General features: G+C 41.6%; 1 protein-coding gene across 2 annotated transcripts in view; it reads left to right on the top strand.

Moving 5' to 3' along the window:
* The first annotated feature begins 11,784 nt into the window (after positions 1-11,784).
* CADPS2 (calcium dependent secretion activator 2) overlaps positions 11,785-27,075 on the top strand; it is a 315,329-nt gene continuing 300,038 nt past the window's right edge. For both annotated transcript variants that reach the window (XM_032193226.1, XM_032193218.1), the window contains exon 1: positions 11,785-12,111. In XM_032193226.1, coding sequence (XP_032049117.1) covers positions 11,785-12,111 — 327 coding nt within the window. The remainder of the gene's footprint in view (positions 12,112-27,075) is intronic.

Consider the following 27,075-nt stretch of genomic DNA (forward strand, 5'->3'; position numbering starts at 1 on the left):
CTTTTTTTTAAAAAAAAAAAAAAAAAAATCCCTCTTTGGAACCTGTGAAGTATGTGTTTAACCATAAACATAGGTTTTATCCTAATTAAACACTCAACAGTCTTAAAGTTTTATGGATATTTTCTTGACTAGGATTTAAATTTAGGTATAAAGTGAAGTGTTTTCTGGAATGGTGGAAAATGCATGCATAGAATGTATCTGTGTGTGTGCATCATACATGTATATTTTAAATTCTATTATTATTACCAATTATGCTTTATTAGAAATACATCTATCCCAAGTTCAGGCAACCTGGTGATTCAGTGACATTATATAATACATATAATGAAATCTTAGCAGCTTTGCAAAATTAATTGATTTCTGGAGCAAGCTCTGTCCAGGTCTTCATTTCTCCAGGAAGCATGGACTCCAAAAGTCCGATTAGACTGTATCCTTGCAGGCTTCCTGAAATATCACCACTGAGGGGCATATATGGAGGAAAGTTTTCTTTGCCTTAGGTCGCTTCTTAGGTTGCTTCTGCCATATTGGCCTATTCTAGGCCACTTACAGCTTTATGATTTACAGCCAACATCTTAAAAAACACTGGAAACTAAAGGACAGCCAGCGCAGTACCCTGAGAACAGATAACAATAGTGAGGCTTCGCATTGAAACTGTAAGATCACATCTTCACTGGGCGATCAGGGAGGTGGAGCTGGAGATCACAAACTCAGTTGCAAAACCCAGCAACTAATGGCAGGTGACTTTTGTATAATTCCTGTCATTTCACTTTGCTAGGTTTCCATTTAGCACTAATCTTATGCTGTGATTTAGCAATCATCCCCAAAGGCTGTAATTCAAAGTGCTGATTGCAAGATGCAGGACAGCACAAATAAATTATATTTGTATTTAGCATTTGCCTTTGGAATTAATTTAACACAAATACTTAAACACATTTAATATGAAGAAACAGTGTCACCCTTTGCTTTCATCATGTATTCATATATATATATAGTCAAATATATTTCAATAGACTTGTACTGAAGTGTTTTAATCTAATTTTATTTAATCTGTTTAAATTAGTTTTTCCAAAAAAAAGAGGAATTAAATTAAAATAACTGAATTCATTAGAAAATGTATTTTGTAAATACCCTTTTTAGTTAAAATATCCATTATAGGTATGAAAACATATATATTTATAAATATTACCTTTCTTCATATATATGCCCTTCCTTTAGAGTCAAATGCAAAGATTATTTTTCTGGTAAATGTTCCAGCTCTTCTTTCAGCTTACTGCCAGATAGAAAGTTCATAATTCCAGAAAAATCACTTCAGAGCTTCACTCAAGATATAAATCAAAATCCTACCTGTCTTGAATGATAAGAAAAGTGAATTTATGACATCCTCTCTGACAGAGTCACCAAGACATTACAAAAACAGTTCCAGTAATGACAGTGGAAAGACTACAATATGTTGAAAAGCCAATGTGACACTATAAAAAAAAATATATACATGCAGCCAAATGTAGTAGTACCAAGCCCAAGCTCTCAGGAATCAAGGACTTCAAATCATAACATTTCCTTTAAAACCATTAAAAGCAAAAAGTAAGAACAGAGCCCAACTTGCATTGCATTCTTATTAACCACCTCCTTTTTTGACAGGGCATTAGGGTACAGTCACTTCGACTTCTTTCCACAAGCAGAAGGACATGGAGTTTTAGGAGGGAGTGGGGGGAATAGGAAAGCTGAATTCTCCATCTATATATTAACTGTAGTTGTTGAAGTTGAAGAAAACATACCTGGATATTATTTAGATTGAGTTAACTGCACAAATTGGCAGGGTGGCTTCACGCTGCAACCAAAAATTTCATGAAAATAAAAGGAATTGCTGGATTATCTGTGAAGAACTCACTGCAATGTGTTAAAACTGTACTGAAACTGTACTAAAACACTGTATTGGAAACAGACCTTCAGCTAACCTAAGGCACCATGCTAGAAGACCAAAAGGCTGGAAGCATGAGAAAGCAGAAAAATTTCACATAGTCACCCACAGAAAAGAGTGAAATCACATATGTGGCTTAAACTACTGGACTGGTTTAAAATAACACTCGAAGAAATATTTGACTTAAGCCTAGCTGTGAAAGAGTAATTAAAAATGATTTCATCTTTCTAGGTCTATTAATATCCCCTTTTAGAAAGGCTATAAGAAAGTCTTCTTAATGATAAATCCAGACCTTAGCAAGACTCCTCTTATCCATGATTTAAAAGTGATTATGTTCTTTTATATCCAAGTAGCAGCTTCAATGAAGTTCAAATGCAGGGCAGAGTTTAAGAGCTTGTTGAAAACAAACAGAGAAAAGCCCACTGAAGAGGAAAAAAGGGCTATTTCTGTCACCAGTGGCCTTTGAATTAAGTCCTAACTTATCAGGATTTACATTAAAAATAGGGACAACTCGGTATGACTAGAAGACTTTTGGAAGAAGCAGAATCACACTGATAAGTTTCTGCACTTCCTAGGGAGCCGTCTTCAAGTATGGTCGGTACAGCTGCCCATAGCTGTACTCTCTACAAGAAGTTTCTGTGCTCTAAATGTACAGAAACTGTTGGCAAATAATTCTTCTAGGAGAAAATATATAAAATTCCAGCTCACAGACAGGCATCTGAGAAGATTTTGACTGTTCAAGTACTCAAAATGCAGATTTCAAACGTGACAGCAGGGATCCTTTTTATTTTGACCATATGCTGTAAAAGGTCTGCCAATGTGTTCAAACACTCCCTTCATCATGAATCAGAAAATTACCACATATCGTTGCATAAGGGTTTGAACCAAGCTGGTTCTCTGGTCACAATCACAATGTTCTTTGTGTTGTTATTTCAAACTCTTAAAGAAATTTCCATACCTTCTCATCAACCTTGCAGAATAGTTAGATTAAATGATTAATCTTGGTTTGCTATCTCAAAATATTTTCTTTATACTAATCACTTAGGATCTGCATTAAAGATCTTCTGTACCATTTATTTCATTATCCAGAATTCAACAAAACAAATGTTGACTCTGTCTGTTTTCTGTATGTTAAGGCATCAGTGCTGAAAGTTAATCTGTTTTATTTTCCACAAGGTTGGTTCTCCACTTCCTGGTCAGTGCAGTGCCAAATGGGGCCATGTTAAATGACAGTTCATTTCCGTAACAAATGGAATGGAAGATATGAAAAGGGCATTGTCAATCCACCTGAACTCCAAAATACACTTTAAAGGAAGATGAATTCATTGTAGCTGACTAGACTGAGACAGAAGTCCAGAACTGCACAATTGAAAAAGGATGTCCTTGAACTATGCAAATGGTTATTCTTTGCACAGTTCAGTTATGGGCATGACTCCTGGTTAGAGTCCAGATTAACTGTATTTTTAGTTAATTAATTACTTATGTACACAGCCAGCAATCTGAGCTCATGCACAAAACAAAATTAACAGGGTAATAATAATCTCAAAATATTTAAAGTGTCCAGTATGCAAAACTGCAGGCTTGCACGGTGAGAGAATGACTAATTGGAAAGACTGAGCTTCTCCTGCATCCCTGCTGTCACTCTCATGCCTCAGTCCTACTCCTCTTTCCCAGTGGCAGCCCTCAGTGGCAGTAGCACTGAACAAGATCCCTCTTTTCATTGCAGAATGGGGCCAACTCTGTAATTCCTGAAGAATGACAGGTGGCTGCTCAGCTTGTGGGGTTAAGAAACAAACAAACAAACAACACCAACACCTACACCAAACAAAAACAACAACAACAACAACAACAGCAAAAAATACCAGCATCTGTCATTGTAAGTATTAAATGTAGTTCAACTGGGGAGAAACAAGAGTAATCAGAATTTGCACCCATTTACCTGTGCAGAAAGACTGAGGGATCACGTAGTCCAGCAAAAGCTGAGGACAACCAAGAGAATTCCTTTTTACACACAAAAAAAAAACTTTTATAAGCAGAAACTTTATGTTTCATGGAAATTACGAACGAGTGGAGTCTCCATTCCCGGAGGTATTTTAGAGATGTGTGGACGTGGTACTAAGGGATGGTTTAGTGCTGGGACTTGGTAGGTCAGCCTGACAGTTGGACTTGATGATCTTTTCTGACCTAGGTGATTCTGTGATTCTATGATCCTATGATTCCATAAACAGGAAGGGAATAAACTTTCTTCCATGTTCACCACAGACAGAAGGATACAGATAGGTTTAAGTTGTTCAGGAACATGGTATAGATTTTAGAGGTTCTGAGCTCATTGCTGACAAAAGGCTGGAAACTTACATTCCTTCTCCTCCTTCATAATTTCCCAGTCTCTATCACCTCATCTTGTCCTCTCATCTTCTCCTCTCTGCAGGCCAAGGACCAAGCACCAAGGAGATGCCAAAGGGAGCCCCCAGTCCAGGGCCCTACTGGCCAGCACAGCTGGCCCACCCAGGATCCCTCCCAGGAGGTCTGGGGCAGGTGATAGAGACTACTGTCCACTTTGGGAGGAGCTGTGTGGTGCCAGGAGGCTCTGGCAGGAGTACACCCAGTGGTGGCTCTGGAAGAGGCATGGGGCATGTCTGGATTCACGTCTTGTTTCTGCGTGCTGCCATGCAAGCTCACGCTGTGCCTCCTTCTCCAGGCCCTGGTATCAAAAGGAGAACTGGTTCAGGTCCTCTTCACAAGGTGTGAGGGAGACCATGTCTTTGAAATGCTTTTTCCCTTCAGCTTAAAATGATGGATGTCATCTCTTTGATTACTGGGGGGCCCTCCTTTTCCCAGGAACACTCCTCTCAGGGACTTTCCCTTCCACACAGGGACTGCGCTTAAGGTCTGCCCTTGCCTAGACTGAGCACAACAGCTCCCATAGCAAAAGGAGTGGAGGCAAGGTGGTTTTTTTTTTCCTCCAGTGTACCCAGGAATTGAGAAAGCATCGTGCAGGGTGAGTGGGGCCTGGACTTGGGACCCTTCAAGAAGGAATAGCAGAGGCTAGGGTGGGGATGCTCCCATGCATGACATGAGTTTCCAGAATTGGAGACTTAGGGTAACATTAAAAGAAGTTTTCTGAAATGAAAGAGAATTATATTCTGGAACAGTTTGCCTAGGGAGGTGAAGTACTGGAAGGTATTAAGAACAAAATTAGATGGGCCTCATTCGCAAATGGGTTAGGTGTAGTGGACTTTATCAGGGAGCCCAAGAACAATTCACGTAACTTGCTAAGATCCTGTCCAAGCCTACTTTCGATTATTTTTTATAGATTTGAACAGGGTTAAGGTAAGCATATTCTTCTGGAGAAGTGATATCTGTATAAGAGATACCAGCTTCCATTCTATTTCTCACAGTGCTTCGCACTGCTCACATCAGCAGGTTTTGTGTCATATGGGCTTGCTGAAAGACCAAGTATTTTAGAGAAAAGTAGCAATTCATAGTAAAAATAATGCTAGTTATGTGTTAATGAGAACAATCACATGGAAATATTAATGTACTATGGCTAAACACAAGCTACTTTATGGCTCTGTACATTTTTAGATGTTGCAAATGCAGAAGTTCATTAATCTATACTGAGACTTGTTCTAAGATTTTTAATGGCATTGTTATGCTAACCAACTGATTGACTCGGTGGTGTATATGGTCTTAACATCCTTAGCAGCAAAGACAGGTTGAATGGTAGAGAGGTTTCTTGTGGGTAAAAACATTCCTTTAAGAAAAATGGATTTGAGTATTTCTTTAGAATTTTAAATAAGATATTAATGTCACTTTTTCAACCCCACGCTGAAAAATCAGATTGCCTTAATTACCTGAAGGTGTGGAGAACAACACTGCATTTCAGACACAAGGCTACTCTGAATCAAATTAATTCAAAAATCTCCATTTTTTAGAATAGCTTTTAGTACTAAGTAATGATGTGACATAAATTTTAATCTGTCCTCTTAGCAATAACCTGCTCATTACATGGATATGGCACAGTTTGTGAGTAATGCAGCACCTCCAAAATGTCAGAGCAGGACATATGATTAGCATTTTCTCACATATTTATGTGTATTTACATACATATGCATGAACTAAACCTGCGCTACAAAACTGGAAGCTATGCATGGAAATACCTGGATCCAGTTTATTTAATTTTTCTTTATATGGATCAGTTATTAACATCACTTACCCTCTTCAGCTGTCTCTGGGGACTCACCTGAGGAGAGGATGGGAATTTTCCATGAGGATTAGAAAAGCTAGTAGGAATCAGGCACATGGATTCTCTTCATTCCTCCCTATGCTCTTGCCTGAGACCTATATAGCTCATAACACTTGCATCCAATTCTGGTAAAAAGGATATAAAGGCCATTTAGCTTAATGATTACTCTTAGGGAGTCAAATGAAATAGAATAGTGTTGGGGAAACACATTCCTAAACTTTGCAATCCAGATAAAGATCAGTGGACTACCTTTTTTTTTGATTTAAGTAGAAGAATGTGCTCCATCATTGTTTGCAAGTGCAAGAGACTGGTGGACAAGAAAGACTGCAGCAGAATAAGTGTGATGATGGCTGCAAGAGTACAACAAAAACATGGTGCAATGTCCTCTTTACCTACTAAGCCTGTGAATGCTTTGCCACTTGCTTTTGTGGTTGAGAGGATGGAAAAAATAAACCCCATCCTTTCAGGTGGCTGAAAATAGCTGTGTGAATATTTACCCAGGGAGTTCTACCACCTTTTAGAGTGCTATAGTGAGGCTCACTATGAAATAAATAGATGACAAGCCTGCTTTTCAGGGAAAGCTCTCTGATTATTTCTTGTCAAGGCAAGCTAAAGTGGTCTGTTTATTGTAATGCTTAGTTACTACTGCCAAACCTATTTTAGGTGTGGTCAACACCAAAACATTACTTACTGATTTCTTTGTACAACTCCTCATCGATATTCTTGAATTGGCATAGAACAGCTGAAATTAATAGAGAGGTACCATCTGATACTCTTCTGGGAGAAATCCATTCCTGAAATGAAATGAACTTACATTCCAGAAATTAAACCTGCAGAAATGTTAGCTGCCTCCTGCAAGCTCTTCACAAAGGAATAAAGTAAACAGCTGCATGGGAAAGCCATAAAACTGGGAAATATATCAACTACACACAAACTTCTCACACTGCAGAACTGAGCACTGCACGCTGATAGCACACGAATGCTGATAAATTTATCATTATGGAGATCTATTGGGCACTGCTCATTGCAAAGCAGGATGCAAGCTCTATTGAACTTTCAAATTTATATACTTCCAGGTGGATTGTAAATTCACATTACTTTTTCCATATGCCTGTGTGGCATCTCCATCATGCATTCTTGCCTTAGTAAGAACTTTGAACTCGTACATATCAATGGACAACAGTGGCAGCAGTTAGAGGCCTTCAGAAACTGTAAGCCTGGCCATAAAAATGATATATGCTCAGCTTCACCATCATATTATTTAAAAGATAATCATAAAAATATGGTTATTTCTTCTACTTTACTTTAAGGTTTTGAGACTTCATGGAAGTCTTCCTTCATGTTTTCAAGTTTTTCTACACAAGTTCGTGGTGTATAAAATAAATGTGGGTATAAGAAAAGAGAGAGGCAGTGCTTCATCCACCTTTCAGTGGTGTCTGATATAGAATATTCCCATGACACAGCAGTTTCAAAGCACCCAAGAAACATTAGAGTCTTGTCTGGCCTTGGCTATGACCTGCTTACAAATAATAAAAGGTGAGATTCTTGCTTAAGCACATGATTTAGCCATCTAAAGCATCACAAAGGAACAGTACTAGAAGTGTCTGAACTGAAAATGCACTGCGTGAAGCTAAAACTCATTACTGTGAACTAGTAAGCCTCAAAATAATAATGAATTTTACAATCAAAAGATAGTTTATGAGTGAATTACAAAGCACTGATGCTATAATAGGAAATCTGAGTATAAATAAATTCTTATAAACTTTACTTTTAGTCTTATATTTTCCCAGAGGAAAGTTTTGAAAACATAGCTAAATTTTTTATTTGCATCTTGAAATAAAAATCTTGGATCAGTTCAAAACCGAGCTTTTCACCAATAACTATTTTTACTGCTTCTTGTATCCCCTAAATAGAAAGCTTTATTGACAAAATCCCCATTTCAGTTGTATAAAAAAGAACACTCCAGTTCTTAACACTCTTCTGTTAAAATAAATATGTTTTATAAACTGAATTAGGCTAAGTATAACATCTAGGAAGAAAAACTGCACTTGAATGAGTGCAGCTGTAAGTAAACTTGCACTGAGGTTAGACAAAGTGAAGAGAAAGCACAAATAAAAATGGGTTTGGTTATATTATCTTAATGAGAAGCACTGACCGAATGACTTTTCATTGTTGTGGCTGGATTCCTTATGTATAAATGTATTTGAATATCAGCATTTTATGTTGGTATTTGTGTACTTAACTGGTTGAACAGCATTTGAACACAAGCATCTGAGGAATTAAGGGGCAAGTTCTGATTCATACTTACAAGACTGACACCACAAAAGTTTGACAGCACTGTCAGTAAAGTGGATAAAATAGATTCAGGAAGGGAGGCTTTCATGCTCTGCAGAAATCTTCAAAAGATACAAATAGATACTCTACATTTAAGTGCATTAGATGTAAAAAACAAAAACAAAAACAAAACAACAACAACAAAAAAAAAACCACACACACACACCAAGAATGAATGAGAGATCAGCACCAAAACCTCTCAAATAATGCCAGCTGAGAGTGCATTTAGAATGGAAACACACAACACCAAATAAAGAGTTGTGCTAAAAGTAGCTGCAAAAGGTAAGAGAGTTTGTGCTGAGCTGCTAGATATGCAGATAGATATTGTCAATTCATTTTATCAGTGCTGTCAATTCCAAGTTGAGAACAGTCTGTTTTAAGCCTGATCTGATAGGAAACAAAATTTAAATTGTTCTTGTTTTTATCTTTTTCCCAAAATGAGGAAAGAAGGGAGAAAAGACGAGGCCTAAAAACAAAATACAAGACATCTGTAGCCTTACTAGAGGTCCTTGGCATGCAGCTCTAGGGAAGATATTTTAAATGGATGTTTTAAGTGGCGGAAGAAAGCAAATAGCACTCCTAAATTCTCTAAAGGCAATTAAAGATCTACAGGCCAGCCGTCCTCACCTTTGTCGCTGGGAAGGTGACCGAGTAAATAATCTTGGAAGCTATTTTGAAATATATTCAAAACAAGAAAGTGATTGGGAGTGGCTGGCATGGCTCTGTGTATGGGGAATCATGCCTGATCAGCCTGAGAGCCTTCTATGACCAAATGACTGGCCTGGTGGATGAGGGGGGAGCAGTGGACATGATTAATCCTGACTTCAGCCAAGCTTTCAGCACTGCCTCCCATAGGATCCTCACAGACAAACTGAGGAAGTCCAGCCTAGAGAAACGGGTAGTGAAGTGGACTAAAAACTGGCTGAACTGTTAGGCCCAGAGGGTTGTGAAGGTCACCTGGAGTCCAGGCAATAGCAGTGTACCCAGAGAGTGATATTTGGACCAACACTGCTCAACATCTTCATTAATGACCTGGGTGCTGAGATGATTCCCTGTACCAGGGAAGGACAAGAAGCCACAGGCACAGTGTGAAACACAGGAAAATAATTACATTTTAACATAAGAAAAAAAAAATTACTGTGAGAGTGGTCAAACTATCACACATTGCCCGGAGAGGTTGTGGAGTCTCCATCCTTGGAGATATTAAAAACCTGACTGGATGCAGTCCTGGGCAGCCTGCTGTAGGGTGACCCTGCTCTGGGGGGGTTGTATGAGGTGATCTCAGGAGGTTCCAGCCAAACACAACAGTTATGTGATTCTCTTCTGAAACATGAAGTAAAATAAGGGAGATCATCCCTCCAAAGAAGTGCAGGCAGCTAGTGGAGCAAACATAACATTTTATATAAAGAAGAGTTGTGTAATTGTATGTATGATAACATGCTGATCCTGGCCTTAATGCAGCAGTAATCAATGACCAAGACAACACACAGCGGGGCTTGGCCACTAAATTTAAAAATGTTTAGGACATGATGGTTTTGAAGTTTAGGGAGTTCATGTTCCAGTCGGTGCTTTGCATGCCTTCAGTGGCAAGTTTTTCATAATGCTACTTTATTTTTATTTCCCACTAGAATGACAACAAACTGTTGTGAAAGGCACCTGCAAATCCGAGTGCACGTTGTACTTCCCTTAGTGAAAAAGTACTTTAGAGTAACCAGGTCCATACATTTACAGAACTACAGGGTTATCACTACTTTCAATGACACATGGGGAACACAAGTACTGACACATGACTGGTGGTGGTGTTACCCATAAAAGCGGGCCTCAGCAATTCCTCGTCTAAGGAAATGTGATCAGAGATGTTTGATAGATTGATTTCCATACTTCTCCCTGACTGCCTTTCTGCATTTCACTGGTTTCAGAAGATTCAGAAGATTTCAGAAGATTAGAAACCTGAGCTATTTTTATATGACTGCTACGCTTAGCATCCAAACATCCAAAGAAGTCTGTGTCAGTACGGCTCTCCTGTGCTACACCGCATTCCTCTGGTGGATACAGAAGCAGAACCCAGACTCGTAATACTTAATACTGCCATCTAGCTAATAGCTGCCCACAGCAGGAGCAATTTCACCTGAAAGCCAATTCACTCAGGAGATAACTGTCTGCTTTAAAGATCCTGTCCTAAATCTGCAGGATTGGGTGCTTCAAAATGTTGGTAATGGCCTAGCGCCTTTCACCACCTGCAGCCTGTCCCAGCTGAACAGGGGACAAAGGCTATCCTCAAGCACTGAGCACTGAGCACACCTTCTGGGTTTGCCAACTTTCCATCCAGGGCTTTTAAAACTTGCCACTGCCAGTCAGGAGAGGCTGAGAGCTGCGTGGGCAGAGCATCATTTGCCATCATTTTCAGGCAGCATACAGGCACTACCTTTCTGGGAGCCAGTCGTCCCGCTGGCCTTTATCCCCCTGTCCTGGGCTGTGGTGCTCATGTCCCGGTACCGGTACCAGCACTGCCGTGTGTGTGTGGCTTTACAGGGACCAGAGGAGGGCTCCTTGATCCTCCCGAAACTAACGTGCCTTCCCTCCCCAGGGCCGCTGCCCAGAGCACCGCAACCAGACTCCTCACATTTCACTTTCACGCACTGAAACCTTTTTTTGTGTTAGTTGAGAAAGCGACGCTAGCAGGCTGCCATCCGCTTCTCGCAGCCCGAACTGCGAAGACGAACCCCTCTGGATCCGTCCAAAACACGGATCTCTGAGGGATGCGAGCTGCCTGCTGGCAGCGGGGGCATCCTCGGCGAGAGAGCGACGCTTCGGCTCACTCCTCGTCTCAGAAAAAATAAATAAATAATAAATAAATGGTTTCAGTGTTTTCTGTTTATCTATCTATTTATTTATTTATTTATTTATTTATTACTGGAGGCATCTGCGATGCTTGCCGTCCTGCCCGCACTACCTGTCAGAGGATGCCGGCGAGCCGTGGTGGGGCGGGGGGCTGCAGGCACCCCCGGGACGTTTTGGGGCGGCCCCGGGGTGCGGGGTGAGGGAGGGAGGCCGAGGGGAGCCGGGCCGAGCCCGGCAGGTGCGGGCGGGCGGTCTCTGGAGCCCAGCCCCGTCCCCGCCTCCGCCGGGAGCGGCTCGGAGCAATTCCCAAGGCAACCCAGGCTCGACCCCCTTCCCAAACCCCGCCTCCCCCGGCCCGCCCCTCGCTCGGCTCCCGGGAGGAAGCCGTCGGGGTGGAAACTCGACGTGTCCGGGAAGGCGCCGGCCGTTCAGCCCCTCGGCCGCGATGCTGGACCCTTCGTCCAGCGAGGAGGAGTCCGATGAGCTGCAGGAAGAGGAGCGGCGGCGGGACGGGCCGGGGGCGCCGGCCGGGGGCTCGCTGCCGCCGCCGCGGGAGGTGCGGGGCAGGGAGGGGGGCGCGGCGCGGGCGGCGACCCCCGGTCCCAGCCCCAGCCCCTCGGTGCTGAGCGAGGGCCGGGAGGAGCAGGAGCGGCTGCAGCGGGAGGAGCGGGAGAAGCGGCTCCGGCTGCAGCTCTACGTCTTCATCGCCCGCTGCATCGCGCACCCCTTCAACGCCAAGCAGCCCACCGACATGGCCCGCCGGCAGCAGAAGGTGAGCCCCCTCCGACGGGCAGCCCCCCTGCCCGCCCAGACGCACGGGCGAGACCCCCGGCATCTCCCCTTCGGCCCCCCGGAGGCGAGGGGCTGGAGGAGGGGGGCGGCGAGCACTGCATCCCCCTGGGGACCCTCCCGGGAGTTCCCGGAGCTGCCCCAAAAGCGGGCGCTGGGGGCGCAGCGGGGGGCTGCGAGGCTGTCGGAGGGGTCCCGGGGCAGGCAGAGGGGTCCCGGAGCAGCCGGAGCGCCCCGAGGTGCCCCCGAGCCCCGCTGCGGAGTGGAGAGGTGGAGGAGGCTGCCTTCATCCTCGGGGCAGCCTCACCAAAATCACTTCGTCCCCTCGAGCATCAGGGACGTGAGGGTCAGCAGGGAGGCGGCAGGCGGCCGGGCTGCCTGCGGAGGTGCTCGTTTGTTTCTGCTCCGTGACTTCTGAGCGACTGCTCAGGTAGAATACCTAAAGTTTTGCAGCAGAGCACCATGCTTCCAGACAACTCCTGTAAATGCTCAGTTCTTGAAGTGTTTGGTCTGAGCTACTTGGAGCTGTTTTACTTTCTGTTCAGTTCCGTAAAACAACAACAAAATGCCCACAGCACTTTCCAGCGGAGTGTTGATATGGCACAGAAGGAATTCAGTTCAGTGTAGCTTTTTATGATCCTGCTACTTGCATGTCTCTAAAGCTTTGTAAGAACCAATACAAAATGGTTTGGGGTGCCAGAGTTATGCCTGCTCTAGGCTATTTCTGCTTAGTGAATTCTTTGACAAGTGAACATGGTGATAATAATATGATTACTGCCAGAAGAACATTTTGGTTTTGTTAAGTTTTTAGGTGCTTAAACAGTGAGACCCATGTAAAGACTTTTTGTAAGCAGGAATCCAAAGAAAATCCCATAGAATTAGGGTTTTGCCCAGCCGAGTGAGGGTTCCTCCACTCTGAAAGAGTCATCACAGTGAAGATATCTTAAGGGACATCTGCCGATCATCCAGTCTGCCCTGCTCAAACCTGTGGTGACAGCAGAAGTTCAGGCCAGCTGTGGCTTTGTCCACCTGAGTCTCAAAAACCTCCAGAGATGAGTTCCCACAGCCCACCTCTGTGACCTGCTCCATCGCCCTCCGGGAGGTGAATTTTTTCCGTATCAGCCTCAAAGTTGCAACTTGTGGCCATCAACAGCAGAAGATACTGAGTGTTTAGAAGTTCTCACTGATCTCAGTCCCTAAATATAGGAACAACATTTTAAAAATAATGACAGTATTATTTTTATTAATAAGATCTATGAAAGGAGACTGCTGATGTGCAGCCAATACAGAAATGTAGCACTTGTGGATATAGCATCTGAGCAGGGAACAGACTGACAGAATTGACTTGATAGTTAAAATTAAACGGTACTCTTGTTAATTACTGTTTTTAAGTGAATTCTGCCTTTTGGCTTAACTACTGTATGTGGAAAGAGATTTTTGTTGTGTGTAGGAATTTAGCTGCAGGACCAGAGTGATTTGTCTCTTGCTGGTCACAAACTAATGCTCTTAAATAAGGCGTAACGCACAAAAAATTCTCTCTAGGAGTTGCAGTTCTCTCTAGAAGTAATGAAATATACATAAACATCCTTTCTCTTACTTGATGATTTGGTGTAATGTCTGGTGAAGTGCTGAGAATGGTGTAGCAGAACCAGTTCTCAGAGTTCAGACAGGCTGAGGGGAGCTGAGAGCCAGGTGGAGAAGCTGCTTTGTGCTGTAATGTTTGCAGTCTGTGCTGCACGGGGGTCCCATGTGCACACTTTTGGGTGTCCCCTAGCTGGACCCGTGCTCAGGTAAAGCACTGCCATATTTCCTGAAGGAATTTTCTCCCTGGTGTGCACCATTCCTTCATCTCTCACTCTTTCCTTTCACGACTGCAGTCTGTTAGTGGCTGGCCCTCCATTGTGAGGTCCCCGACCAGTGTTATTCAACAAGAGCCGTTCACTGCCGCCTGTCCTGCTTGGCACCAGCAGGTAAGTGATCCAGGGCCAGAACCTGCAGTGCTCCGTGGCTCCAGCTCCCAGCCCAGCCTGGCTCTGGTGGTGCACTCTTCGTGCTTGTGCACCAGCAGTTTTTCCGATCACCTAAGAATAGTATCCACCCTGCTCGAGAGCAGAAGTGATCTGTGCTTTCTGCCAGTTCATTTGGCGTATTGCTGAGCAAATATTGCAGAATGCAGTTTACTTCTGTTTTAATGTGGTACGTATTATCCAGTAAGGGAGTGAGATGGGATTCACATATCAACCACCCTCAGCTGCATTGTAATATCAGTAAGGAAATGGTTTACAATACGGCTGGATTCTTATGTGCTTTCTTCAGTATCAGATTGCAATCTACCATACAGTATCTCAAAACCATCATACTCAATGGACTGAGTTATACTAATTAAAGTAAAGAATTTTAAATGCAGACAGTTTTGCTCCTCTGTTGCCTTTTCTCATTCTTCTTTCTTCCCACTAAGTAAAATTAGCTCAGCTCTATTGTCATATATAAGGTTAATTAAAAAAAAAAAAAAAAGACCAAACTTTAAGAGAAGAACTGTGACAATTTACCAACATCCATCAACTCTGCCAGCTTGTTTTGAATGTCAAATTCAATGCAATTTAGCCTAAACTGTGCTGAACTTCTATGTCTGGCTGCATTCCTTCTGTAATCTGTAAGATATGTGACAGAAATGTTCAGAGTTAGTGGGTGACCTACTATTTCCTCCTGTCTTTGGCTACTGGTGGATTTGGGGTGAAGGAAGTAGAATAAGCATGGCATGATTTTTTCAGGGTGGTATAACAGATCCTGACAGAGTTGGAGTTAATTCTGTAAAGTGTTAATCCTACTCCTAATAACATATCTTCGGTAGGTATTTATGGACATTTGACCATGCATTTTCCAAGTTTTTAGAGAAATATTACTGCATCAATGCATTACATGTCATGTCATTAGCAAATAAGACTTGCTTATTTTGGTTTGAAAGAGTCTTTATCACGTTTTTGTAGTTTCCACTTTTTCTAGTGAATCTTCTGGAATAGATGTTAGCATCTTTCCTTTTTTACCTCTCTGCTTCTGTTCCTTCTTAGTCCAGCAAAAAAGAAGCCATAGTTAACTAACATCATTCTTTTTCCTTCTCCATTTGCACGCCAGCCAAACCGAATCTTAAAGCAGTCCACAGGCTGACTTTGTCCTCAGAAAGTTCATGGGATTTAGGTGATAGAGTGAATTGCAATCTCTGTGCAGCTGTCTTCCATCAAGACAAAATGGTGTACGTGAACATAACACTGAAACAGGGACTAGATAACAGCCCCGGTAACTGTAGTTGTATAGTCAGTTGTATACCTTTACGTGCATACTCATTTTTATTTAAGGAGTGTAGGATAAAGGCAAGTTCTGTATCTGGGAGATGAATCAAAGCTCCTGAGGAAGGAAGGGGCAACGAAATGCTACAGTTAAGTACCATCACCAACAAAAAGGTATTCATCCAGTGTTTTTCTTCCTCAACATCTTAAAATTTACTCCAGTAAAGCAGTCACACGGCAGAAATCCAAGACTGGGAGGGGAGTAATGCGCCTACGCTAAAGGAGATTTCCTAATGCATTAAAGGCTTAGTACATCAAAGCTGATAATTCAAGTCTTGCTTTCATAGGTGATAAGTAGGAGAAGTAATTGAGCCGTCTGTTTAGAAATCGTAACTAAAAGAGATTTACTTCATGAATACACACTGACCTGTTGTCCTTCCATTTCCTCCATCTACCTGCTTCCCTGTGAGCATATGAAAAACATCAAGTTATAGTTAATAGTCAAAAGTAGGAGTGGTAATATTCAATCATTTACTTTTGTCTAAGCTTCATGAATTTGTTCTTTCCTGTTTCTTGGGCTTTGCCTCTAAAGAAGAGGTTCATGAATGACTTTATCAAGAATATGTTGGTTGCAGGGTCAGACTTTATTCATTGTATCACAGTTCTGTTCTCAATGTCTTTATTTCTCCTGCCCCAAGCCTCACTTATCCCTGTTTTTGAGCTGGTCTTGTGTCACTTATTGATTGGCTGAGCACGTTTTGGGAGGGAAACTCATCTCGTGGTTTCAGAGCCTCCTTCATGAGATGCTTTTTTTAACTTCTAGTATGAAGGAGAATACATCCAAAGCCATTCTTGTTGGAAATTCCAGATGTGTTTCAGAGGAAGAGCTTAACAAGAAAACTTGGCTATTTGGTCAAAATTCTGAAGAACTTTCTAGGAAGACATCTTCTATTCCTCTCTTCAATATTTCGTTTACAAATCTTATTTTTTATTTTTATTTTTTATTTTTTTATTTTTTTTTATTTTGAGAAGGAATTCAGAAAGTCATTTTAAATCAAGTTTATTTACCTTCCTGCTCCCTTCACAAACACCTTGTCGTGATTCGTTAAGCCATGGGTACTTTGTTTTCAATCAAGTTAGTATATTTTGTTAGGCCCTGTCAAAGCCCATTAAGATGCTGGCTTGTACAGCTCCATACTTATTAAGGCAAGACTACTGGCAATGAGATCTTTTCACCCCAGTGAGAACTCACTCTTTGGGAAAGAAGAAATTCACGTCTGCAGGAGGAAGGTTGCTCACCATGGGCAACTGAGTCAAATGTGGCTGAAGAAACACTGAAGGGCGTCGAATGAAGCAGAGCTTTCTGGTTACCAGCACCAGTTCAGAAATGACAACCCTTCTGAGTTTTGATTTAATCTTACACTGTGCTGCTGCCCAGCCAGCTCAGCACTGATTAGTGGCTTGGCTGAAAGCTGGGCAGTGTGCTGGGAGAACTAGTCTTTGGTAAATAGCCGTGTAATGAAGTGGGTATGCAGGGACAGTCTGCAAACTTCATTCTACTATGCTGAAAAATTAATCAGTCTCTTCCTTCGCTTGCTTGTTTTGTTTTCTCTGCCTATTTTAGCCCATATTTGCCTTTGATATTTGACTTTTTTGATCATTTGAGGGGACAACTTTTTTTTTTTTTTTTTTTTTCTGAATGAGGCTGTTGAGTTCTTTCTGTCACCCATGTGGTTTGACAAGTATGTTAACTCTGTTGGCAAATACCCCATTTCAAGTGCTGGAGAAAGACTACTTATTAGTTTTTCTACAGGGGAGCTGACAGGATGAGTTTGAGGACTCAGTTGACTGTCGCCATCTCTGCAGGAATAGTACCAGGGAATTGGCTGGTTGGGCTGCCTGGCATTTCTCACCCCTTCAAGGCAGTTTTTATTCTCCAGTTATATGTTTTGTGTGTCTGAGCTGTTGGTAATTGGTGACACAGAAGCAGAAACACCAGATCCACTCTTTTTGTCCTAATAATTCTCTCTGATATCATCTGAGAAACATATTCATTGGTGCTGTAGAGCAATAAAACTGGTAAAAATATTCTCCCCCTCCAAACCATATTCCTTTGCCTATATCTGGTTAGTATGCCAAAATACTAATTATCATGTACGTGTCTTTAACTGTAAAATATTGCTAGAGCAGAAAATACTAGTTGGTTGCTAGTTGACTATTTTCTGAATGAAGCATTTCTTATAAAAGCAAATTATTTGCCCCTTTCCCCCCCCCCGCCCCCATGCTTCCTTCATTCACACTATTCATGACTAGTTCATGTTCTGGGGCACTACTTGCCAGTTAGTAGTTAGGCTGTTTTTTCCTTCTGGCTTTGCACCATTTCTTATTAATATTCGTGAATGTCATCCTGCAGTTGCCTTTTGAATACAAGCTTTTTTTTTTTTTTTTTTTAAAAATGTATCTCTGTATATGTTTTTTACTTTCCTGTAACCCTTCTTGTTTCTTTTTTTCTGTATAGATGTCTACTACTTTGCTAGCTTAGCACATCCCTGTCTCCTGCTGCTTCGCTTTTATTCCTGTGCTCACAGGAACTGGAAAGCTAATAGCTCAGGGAAAAAACTCACTTCCCATTTATCAACAAGAGGTGGCTGTGGGGAAAAACAGGGTGATTTGTGTCTTTCTGGGAAGGTGCTTGGCTCTCCCTTCTGATTGAGGGGTTTCTGTTGGAGTGCTAGCCTTTGTGCCTTGACTCTGGTCCTGTATTTAGTTGGACCTGAGCACCAGTTAGCATATTACTCCACCTGAACTGTGTGCCAACCTCTAAATTTTTAAAAACTTTTTAGTCTATAAATCTCTTTTCATACATTTTTTTTGACACGGTTGTTGCAAAGATGCCCCCTGTATTTCTTGCTCCTCTTGCTGCCTGCTGCTGGCTGTGGCATGCTCAGGTCTGGTGCTCAAACTTCTCTTTGTGTTTTAGCTGTTGTCTTTCAGGAGGGGAGGAACAGCATCTGCCGAACTCCTTTTCGCTCTGCCTAGCAAGCATCTCCAAAGCCTGCTTCTGCCTGGAAGTGCTGGCACCGAATTGAAAGCAGCCCAGCACTTGTGAGCTGCAGCTGATTCCCACAGGTTTCGGCATAGCAGCTGTGAAAAGTCAGTTTTCAGTTTGTTGCTGTGTGGGGGAAACTCTGAGCAGCAGGAGAGGCAGAGTGTTTGTCTGTAGGTACCAGGCTGCATCAGCTTAGGTTTGTGTTTTGAAGGTTATGTTCACAGCCATAAACACGGACGGCTTTTGATTTTTTTTTTTCTTTAAAATTCTCAACAAGCTGATGATAATTCCTCAAAAAAAAATGTTTCTGGTTCTTATTTATTTTGCAGTGAGGAGATAAAGTGTGTGCCTCTCTTCAAGCGTGATTACTTGTATGAATAAGTTTAAGAATGTTCTTGAGTGTTTTTCTTGTCAGGAAGAGGAAAAGCAGTAATTAACAGCCTCGTGAAGAATGGATGGTCGGTCCTACATGGAGCACTCTGTAAACCCCATGATCCGATGAACAAAAATTAGAAAAAGAGAAGGTGATGGAACAAGAATCTTTTTCCAGCGCTGTTTCCATTTATCTTGCACACTTTGGTTATTCATTTACGTGCAGCTGTCTTGGCAGTGGGGTTTGGGAAGTAGAGGCCAAGCTTCTGTTCAGTGCAAGTAGCAGAGGGAAGCTCAGAGTGGTGCTGTAGCAGAAACATCCCTGGAGCAGTACTGAGTGGAATTGTTTGGGGCACAGACAGTGATGTGGAAGAAAAGACAGATCTTGGACAGGGTGTAAATGAGATCTCCAAAGAGATGATGCACTTCTACAAAGAGTAGGGGAGAAGTGGGAATAGGTAATGGACTGTGTTAGAGGTATTGAGACATGGAACCGAATTCACTTTGGAGCAGAGGAACTGTTGAGCAAGAACAGTGACAAAGGAACAAATTTGTAGCAGGGAAATCCACTGGTCATCAGTTCTGCTTTTCACTATGAAGCAGAACTGAAGGAAGAGTATCCCGGGGATAAGAGTTTGCATCAGAGGTACGGGGCTAGCAAAAAGAGATACAGATTAAGCTGGAAGAAACTGAAGAGACTCAATGTCCATGTTGGTGTTACAAAGAATAACAAGGGGAAAGAGTGGGTAAGAGACTTGGTGCTCAGAAACCGGACTCCGTGGAAATCGCTATGGTAGGACGTGTGTTTGGGAAAACAGTGTTTTCATGGTCCCAGATTTTTATTTTTATTTTTTTCTGCAGAAGGTTTTAGTCATTTTATCAGCTTGGGATTTTCTTATGGTGGTTTCATGAGCTTTCTGTGAAAATAAAAAATAGACCTCCAGGCAGTGTGTGCCAAATATTTATCTTGCTAGCTTTTACTCAGGAGCTACTCTGGTTTGTGCTTATTGCTCTTATGTTCCTTCACTGATTTCTGAATTATGTATTCTGAGACCTTGTAGCAGGGTATGGGCGGCTGTTTCTCCTACAAAAGTTTTCTCCGAATGTTTCATCATTCCAACTGCTTAATACATCAAATATACATTAGTGCTAAAATATTAATATTGACCAGTTTATTCTGATCCCCTTATGGATGGATCATAAGCAAGGGAAAGAAATAAAGAAGTGGTTGTTTTGATATAGGAGTGATATAAATTACTGTAGCACTCTGTTCCCCTCAGACCTCCCGTCTTTCCTGCACTGTCACCAAAGGAAGAGGATTTTTCAATCCCTTACCAGCAGGGACTGAAGAGCAACAAATAGCGATATTATTCAGAGACTGAAATTTCAAATCCCATTAGGAATGTTCGTCTGGATCTTGGAATCTTCAGCTTGCCTCTGCTGAGCTGAGTAGGGATATCTGCCTGAACGGACACTTGGATTCAGCTCATGGTGACTTAATACCAAATGTAATGGCATTCTGGTACCCACACATATCTTTACAAATGGGGGTTCTAAGTGTGCTGGTACATGCTTGATGAAATAATTATAAGCAGTTTAATGTAAATAGTACAACACGCATCAGAAAATAATCTACTTTATATGTTTCTGTTTTCTTTCTTAGTATGATTTGTCTCCCAAATTCAATAGCTTTAAACACATCACTTGACATTTTTAAGGCCAACTTGTAAAGTTGTCTTTCTCTGCCATCCAAGTTTTTAGGTACCATTCCTTAATGCTTCCATGTCTTCTTCCTTAATAATACATGCTTGAAAATGACTGCCTATGTTTTGTGTATATAAAACTTATGTTTTACCACCTGCAAACATATTTAATAAAAAAAAAAAAAAGCATCTTGTTAAGGTAATCTGGGAACTGAGATCTGGCAAGATGTGGATATGTAGATTTATTTTGCTTATGTGTTGCTGAAAATAAAATAAGAATGCTGTTTAACTGTGTAAGGTAGGGGGAGTTTTAAGAGTAGTACTTTTATTCTAAGACCTCTTTACTTCCTAAATCTCAAGGAAGGAGAACAATAAACTGGAGTAGGGCTTGGGCACTATCTGTGGTCTTTGCTTGGTCTTCCTCAAAGTTGCCTTGAAACAACTGGGTTCTGACAGTCTTTCTGTTACTTTAATAAATGATGCTCCTCATGTACAGACAGCAAGTTGTAAGAATTAGAAGTATTATTTATTTAAAGTGGCAACAAAACTTTCAGATGTTCACTAGACCATGAGCTGCTTAATGTGTTCTGGATGTTTAAACTGTAACAAATTAACATGTTAATAATACATTGTAGTGGGTTTATGTGGCAAGGTTTTGGTAGCAGGGGGTCATAGGGGTGGTTTCTGTGAGAACCACTACATACATCAATTGCGTAGTTATTAACATGTATTAAATGCATGTTAATGTATTAAATACATGTATTAAATACATGTTAATAACTACAGTTGCTAGTGAGAACTCAGTCTGGAACGAGTCTCTAAAGGTCACGGAGATGTGACAAAGTCATTAAGCTGGCAAAAGCCTCCACGCATGACCCTCTTACCGTATTATAAGCTGTATTTGGTAAAAGTGCGCTTAATTATGCAGAGCAGCACACAAGGGAAGGAGACTGAAGGAGGCTGGCAGAATTCTTCTGATAGTCTGAAAAAAATCTGTCTAAGCCCATCTGCTGTATTTTGCTAACCTGTGCTGGATGGTGCTGGGCTGATGGGCAGTGGCCATGGCTGCTGCCCACTAGCTGGGAAAGAACGACCTGATGAGGTAAGTGAGTCTTCTAAAAAGCAAGAGCATCTCTGGAGGAACTTTATTTGTGACAGCATTGGTGTCTGCATCAACGTCTTAGCTCAGATCAGGAGTAAGCTTTAAAGTCACCCTCCTTGTCCCCACTTGCAGAGACGGGGCTTGGAGCACACGGATGCTGCTGTTTGTGGGCAAAACTAAACCAGAAGTTAGATTATGGGAGTCCTTGCAACCAGACTGGTGGCGGTCTGAGGCAAAGCAGCCTGAAGAGGATTTAGGGTGGATGTCAGGTCGTCAGCATCAACTGCTTTGCTCTATGGATGCACTCTCCTTGCATCACATTGCTTGCCAGAGGTGACCGGAGAGTCAGAGAGATTTAAAATACAACAGCCCATACACAGTCAAGAGATAGCTGGAACCTAAAAGAGATAAGTAGCACCACAGTCACCTTTCTGAGCCAGCAAAGCAGGACAGAACATGAAATGCAAACATAAAGCCAGCTAAAGTAACAAAGTAATACAGTCCTGCTATGCCTGAAGTTAATTAGGGGCAATAAGCTGCCCCTAATTACTACAAGTGTGGGATCCTCACCAAAGCTGCCTGGGATACTAATTAAAAGAACTGATTATAAGAAATAGGATGCATAATTAATGACTGGTAAATGATTTTCAAGAATGTCTTCAGACAGCAAATAAAGTGCCCTTGGAAAATATTGTGACACCCTGAGCCATCCACTGAATCTAATCCAGCAGATAGACCTGAACTGATTTGCAAGAGGTTGCTCTGCTTATAATTTCTAGTGCTGAGGTGGGGATTAATGGGGGCAGAATGACAGGTAGAAGAGGAATAGTATTTCCATTTGAATATCAAATGCTCTTTGTTGTGGGTTTTTATTATTATTTAATGTGTGACTTCAATAGGCCCTGCTTATGAGATTTGCTGACATACCGTATTTCCTTTTAATAGTTGGCTTTGCAATAGTCTGCTGCTGTCACAGCTGAGTGAGTTTTTAAAGCTCGGAGAGGACCTTTTGGATAGCATCCTCCCTGTGTTGATCATTAGCATGTGTACGTGTGGCAACTGTTTGCTGTCAAGTGTATGGGCCACCAAATGGACTATAATTACTCTTTTTTGGATTCTTGAAAAAATAGCAATCTGAAAATTGTGTACAAAGTTTAAGGATTTCTCTTTTTTCTTTGAAAAAAAATAAATATCTAGCCATATTAAAGAGTTTTTGTAAAAAATTAAGCAGTTATTTAAAGGGGCTAATCAGGGGTTAAGTTTTAGCCAGGCACCCATTTCGGTGTTCCTGCCTAATTGAGTACTCCTTAATTTGTAAACTTGACGCGTTTTAAATAGCCCTGGTTCTCAATTACTTTGACATGTTTATAGAAATTTAGATTAGGAATAACAAAGCTATAATTGCTTGGAAATTGCATTGAACCCTGCGTGTGATTTCCTGGGCCGCTTCTAAGCATCTGCCAGGGTCTGAGGCTGGAGGTGCGCCGAAGCACCGGGGCGTGAGATGTGTCTCCTGCTTGGCAGCAGCAAGTGCTTCTGGGCTTCAATAACTCATTAGGATCTCTGGTCCTGTGAGGTTGTGATGTGTCTCTGGGTGCATTTGTGTGCTGGAAAGGGGGAAATTGTGGGTTTATGTGAGCCTGAAGTGCAACTGGGGTAATGGTGGTAGTGGTGCTCATGGTGGTGGTAGCACGTCCACACCTCCCTGGGCACCTTGACACTTCTTGGTCCCCGGTGCTTATGGAGTGATGCTCAAGCCTTAAAGGACAGGCACACGTGGAAAATACACGTGTGTATGGTTCTGTGTAAAAGAACAAAGTGTGCACGAGGCGTGAGAGGCAGAAAGAAAGCTATAGATACTGATATGAGGGGAGGGGCATTAGTGCTCCATTGCATATGACAGCCTAATCTGTTTTAAAGAGCTTATGGCTTATCCCGAATAAAAGTCATTTAATACTACTAGTTTTCCAGAAATATATATATATATATATAGGTAAAAATTGTAAATTGCTATTTAGTTTATATAAAACACAATCTCTTACCCCAACCCATTCTCTGCAGATGTATATTTATGCCTTGGCTCAGTTTGGTATCTCCTTCATGTAGAATGAAACTCCTAAACCTTGTCATAGGGAAGCAGAGATGTTCTTATGGCTTTTTTTAATGGCAGAGGTTTTATTTTTTTATTAATATTGAGCTTTTGGGATTGATCTGATTTCTTAGGTCTTGCTCAGAGTGTGCCCTGTTGAATACAGTACACTGATTTTCTACTCTTCTGTTTGTGCTATCTAGGTCTTACAAATATAAGAATTAAATACCATATTTGTTGTTGTATTTGGGGATGGATTTATACCTTGGCTGCAGAAACTCGCTTTGGGTCAAACCATGGCATATGTGTTCTCAGTGTGAAGGATAATTTATTTTCATAATTTGATTCAATTTGTATTTTTTCTTCAGTGGAAAAATAATTAGTTCCAACAGGAAAACAACTATACTAATTGTGTGTATTCCTTTTTTTTTTTTTTTTAAAGGGAAACAAAAAAATAAATCATCCCACTGCAAAACTGTGCAGATAGCTCTCTAACTTTTTCCCATGCTCACTTCAATAAGCAACTAGCAGACCTGTCATAAGCTGCTTTTTGGATAGGGGAAAAAAGTTGCCCTATTTTATTTTTAGTAATGATGTGGTTACAGTGGAATGGCTTCTTCATACCAGTGAGCAGCATCACACCGACAGTGCTAATAAGATAAATGGGGTAATGCATACTGATTATAATAGCAGCAGTGGTACGTGGATTGAGAGATTCTGTGAAGGGGTGTGGGATGTTGAAGCTCAGAGCAATACAGATGGTCAGCAATGCAAATCCATTTCAATCTATAATGCTGGAGAGCTTGGAAAATGAACAGAATTGCATATTAACATCAGAAGAAAATAGGTAGCCTCAAAGCTTGTCTTCCAAAAGGGCTGAAGGACTCAGAGCGAGAAACCAGATCATTTAGTCAATGAAGTGAACCTGTTCTTGGATGGTATATGTACGGGTGTGTTTAAGGCAGGTCTCAGAATATTTATTCACTATGGCCATTCATATGATGAAGTGAAAATTAGAACCTAAGGCACTATCAAAACATGCTTGCAAGTTGCTTGCTAATTTTAAGCCTAATAAAATATAATAATTTGTTGGGGCTTTTTTTTTGGATACTCAATAAACGAATACATGCCATCTTCTGTACTGATGTACAGGAAAGTGCAAAACACCAGAGCAGACTAAACTATCACAGTTTTAAAGAGGGGATGGTATTTAATTAGGTGATTTTTTTAGCAGGAGCCAAACATGAAGTTACTTTGGAGTAGGCTGAGTTAGGTACACAGGTGCCGATGCAGTAGGTCCTGCACAAATTACATGTGTGTTTTCAAATTGTGTGCATATAACCTACTGAACCAAAATATGAGCCTTTTCTGAAGGGTGACATAAATAGACTATGGGCAGGTTTCCCTTCAATAGTTCCTGTGTTAAACGAGGTATTTTATCCACCTGACAGTTCAGAAGATGCTTTGTGAATCATGGAGTAGTTACCAGGGAATAACGCCACAGCTGCCAGACAGCTCTGCTACCTTCATTATGCCTTTAGTGATACCTGTTTAATTAAATGTGTTGTTTGTAACAAAGCAAGTAGTAAGATACACTAACAAAGCCACCATGCCTCAGGTACACTTACTAAGCACCCTGGCATATATTGTGGCTGAACCAAGGTGTTGCTTTGCCGTGCCATGGAAAGCTTACCTCTGCAGAATTCTTGCTGAACGGCTTCAACACACAAACAAGTACTACATTTCTTTACACTGATGAGAGGGCACCTCCTGTGTCGAGACAGTCCCATTTCCAAAAGCAACCAGGTTGTCTCTTTTGTAAACAGGTGAAATTTCAATCAGTGGGAATCCCCACTGTTTGTCATTACTCTAATAGTTACGAGACTTCTGTTTCCAGACTGAATCCATTCGCAGCTTGTTTTATACCCCTGTGTAATTCTATCAGCTCAGCCCCTCAGTTCAGATAGCAGCTTTTCCTCTCTGAGGGATTCAGTAGAGGATGGTGTCTCATTCTGTTAAATGAAGCAATCCAAGCTATGAACCACCACTTGTGCGATCGTGTCTCATCCTTATCCTTCTCTAATGGCCTTTCTGTGTGTTTTGCAGCTGGGGTTAATACACTCTCCTTTTCACGTTGCCTTTTCATGCTTTGTCTGGGGTTGTGCTGAGACAGGGCATCCCAACCCTCAGTTCAGAGCAACTAAGGAGGCCAAAAATCTAGCAGAAGTTGTGGTGAGTCCTTGCCTGATGTGTGTGACTCTGAATTTATCCCTGTCCTGGTAGCACCGCCCCATGCTGGCTGTGGTTTCCAGCACAGTTTTCTTATGCGCTGTGCTTGTCAATGCATCCCAGCCTTGAATTTCAATATCAAATTTCAAAATCAGAAGACTTCAATATCGTGTTGTGTAACAACAAGTATGGAAATACTGCATTTATGTTTATTTTGCAGGTACAGCCCTCCAGGACTTTGCAACTACCTTTCCCGAGGCCTGATGTTTCTCCCTAAATACTTGCCCTTGTGTTTTTACTGATTTTAATCTCTTTCACCAGTGTGGCTGTCTCTTAGATGCTTCACTGGGGTTTAGATAAGATCTATAGCATTCTTTAAGCCAGAAACCAAGAATAAAAAGCAAACGGATTACTTGATTTTTATCAACTTTTAAATAATTATGGCAGATTTGTGACTTTGTGTGACCAGTCCTTCTGATTCTAGGTCAGATATACAAACAGCCTCATTTTTATTATTTTTATTTCATTTTCCTGAGCAGGCTGTACTCCTCTGTAGGTAAAGACCTTCTGCCTTCTTTTGGGAAGGAGGTTTCTTTGGGAGATGCTGGACAACTCTCAGGCTCTTGTTCTGAAGAAATTCTGTGCCGCCTCATTTGGATCTCTTTACGCTTCAATCTAGATGACTGAACTGACTAACTTCTCAATTCCTTGATGCAGAGAATAAATTATCACTTCAGTTTCTAGGCTAAAAAGATCTTTCTGACAAAATACACACTGCTGAGACTGGATTCATGTTCAATAGCCATGCGTATCACCAGGCTTTCAAAGTAATTTCAGTGCAGCAGCGATGAAGAACAAAGACCGTTCAGTGGTAACAACTCCTAGGCACTCCATCAGGGCCTTGCTGTGGGCCTTTGTTTTAATTTGCTTTAAGCCAAGCTGCTACCACAAGTTCTGAGCTCCAGGTCACCGGATTAGCTTCAAAAACGGCTGCTTTGGCATCCTGCCATGGCCCAACTTGGCAAGCTATGGAGCGGAGTTGAGCAAACATCTGTTGGGTTAAGCGATTTGTTGACTGCGGGAGGCCGAATGGTCAGGGTGTGTACGGAGCACTTCCAG

The sequence above is a fragment of the Aythya fuligula genome, chromosome 1, assembly GCF_009819795.1.
Source record: "Aythya fuligula isolate bAytFul2 chromosome 1, bAytFul2.pri, whole genome shotgun sequence".
Lineage (NCBI taxonomy): Eukaryota > Metazoa > Chordata > Aves > Anseriformes > Anatidae > Aythya > Aythya fuligula.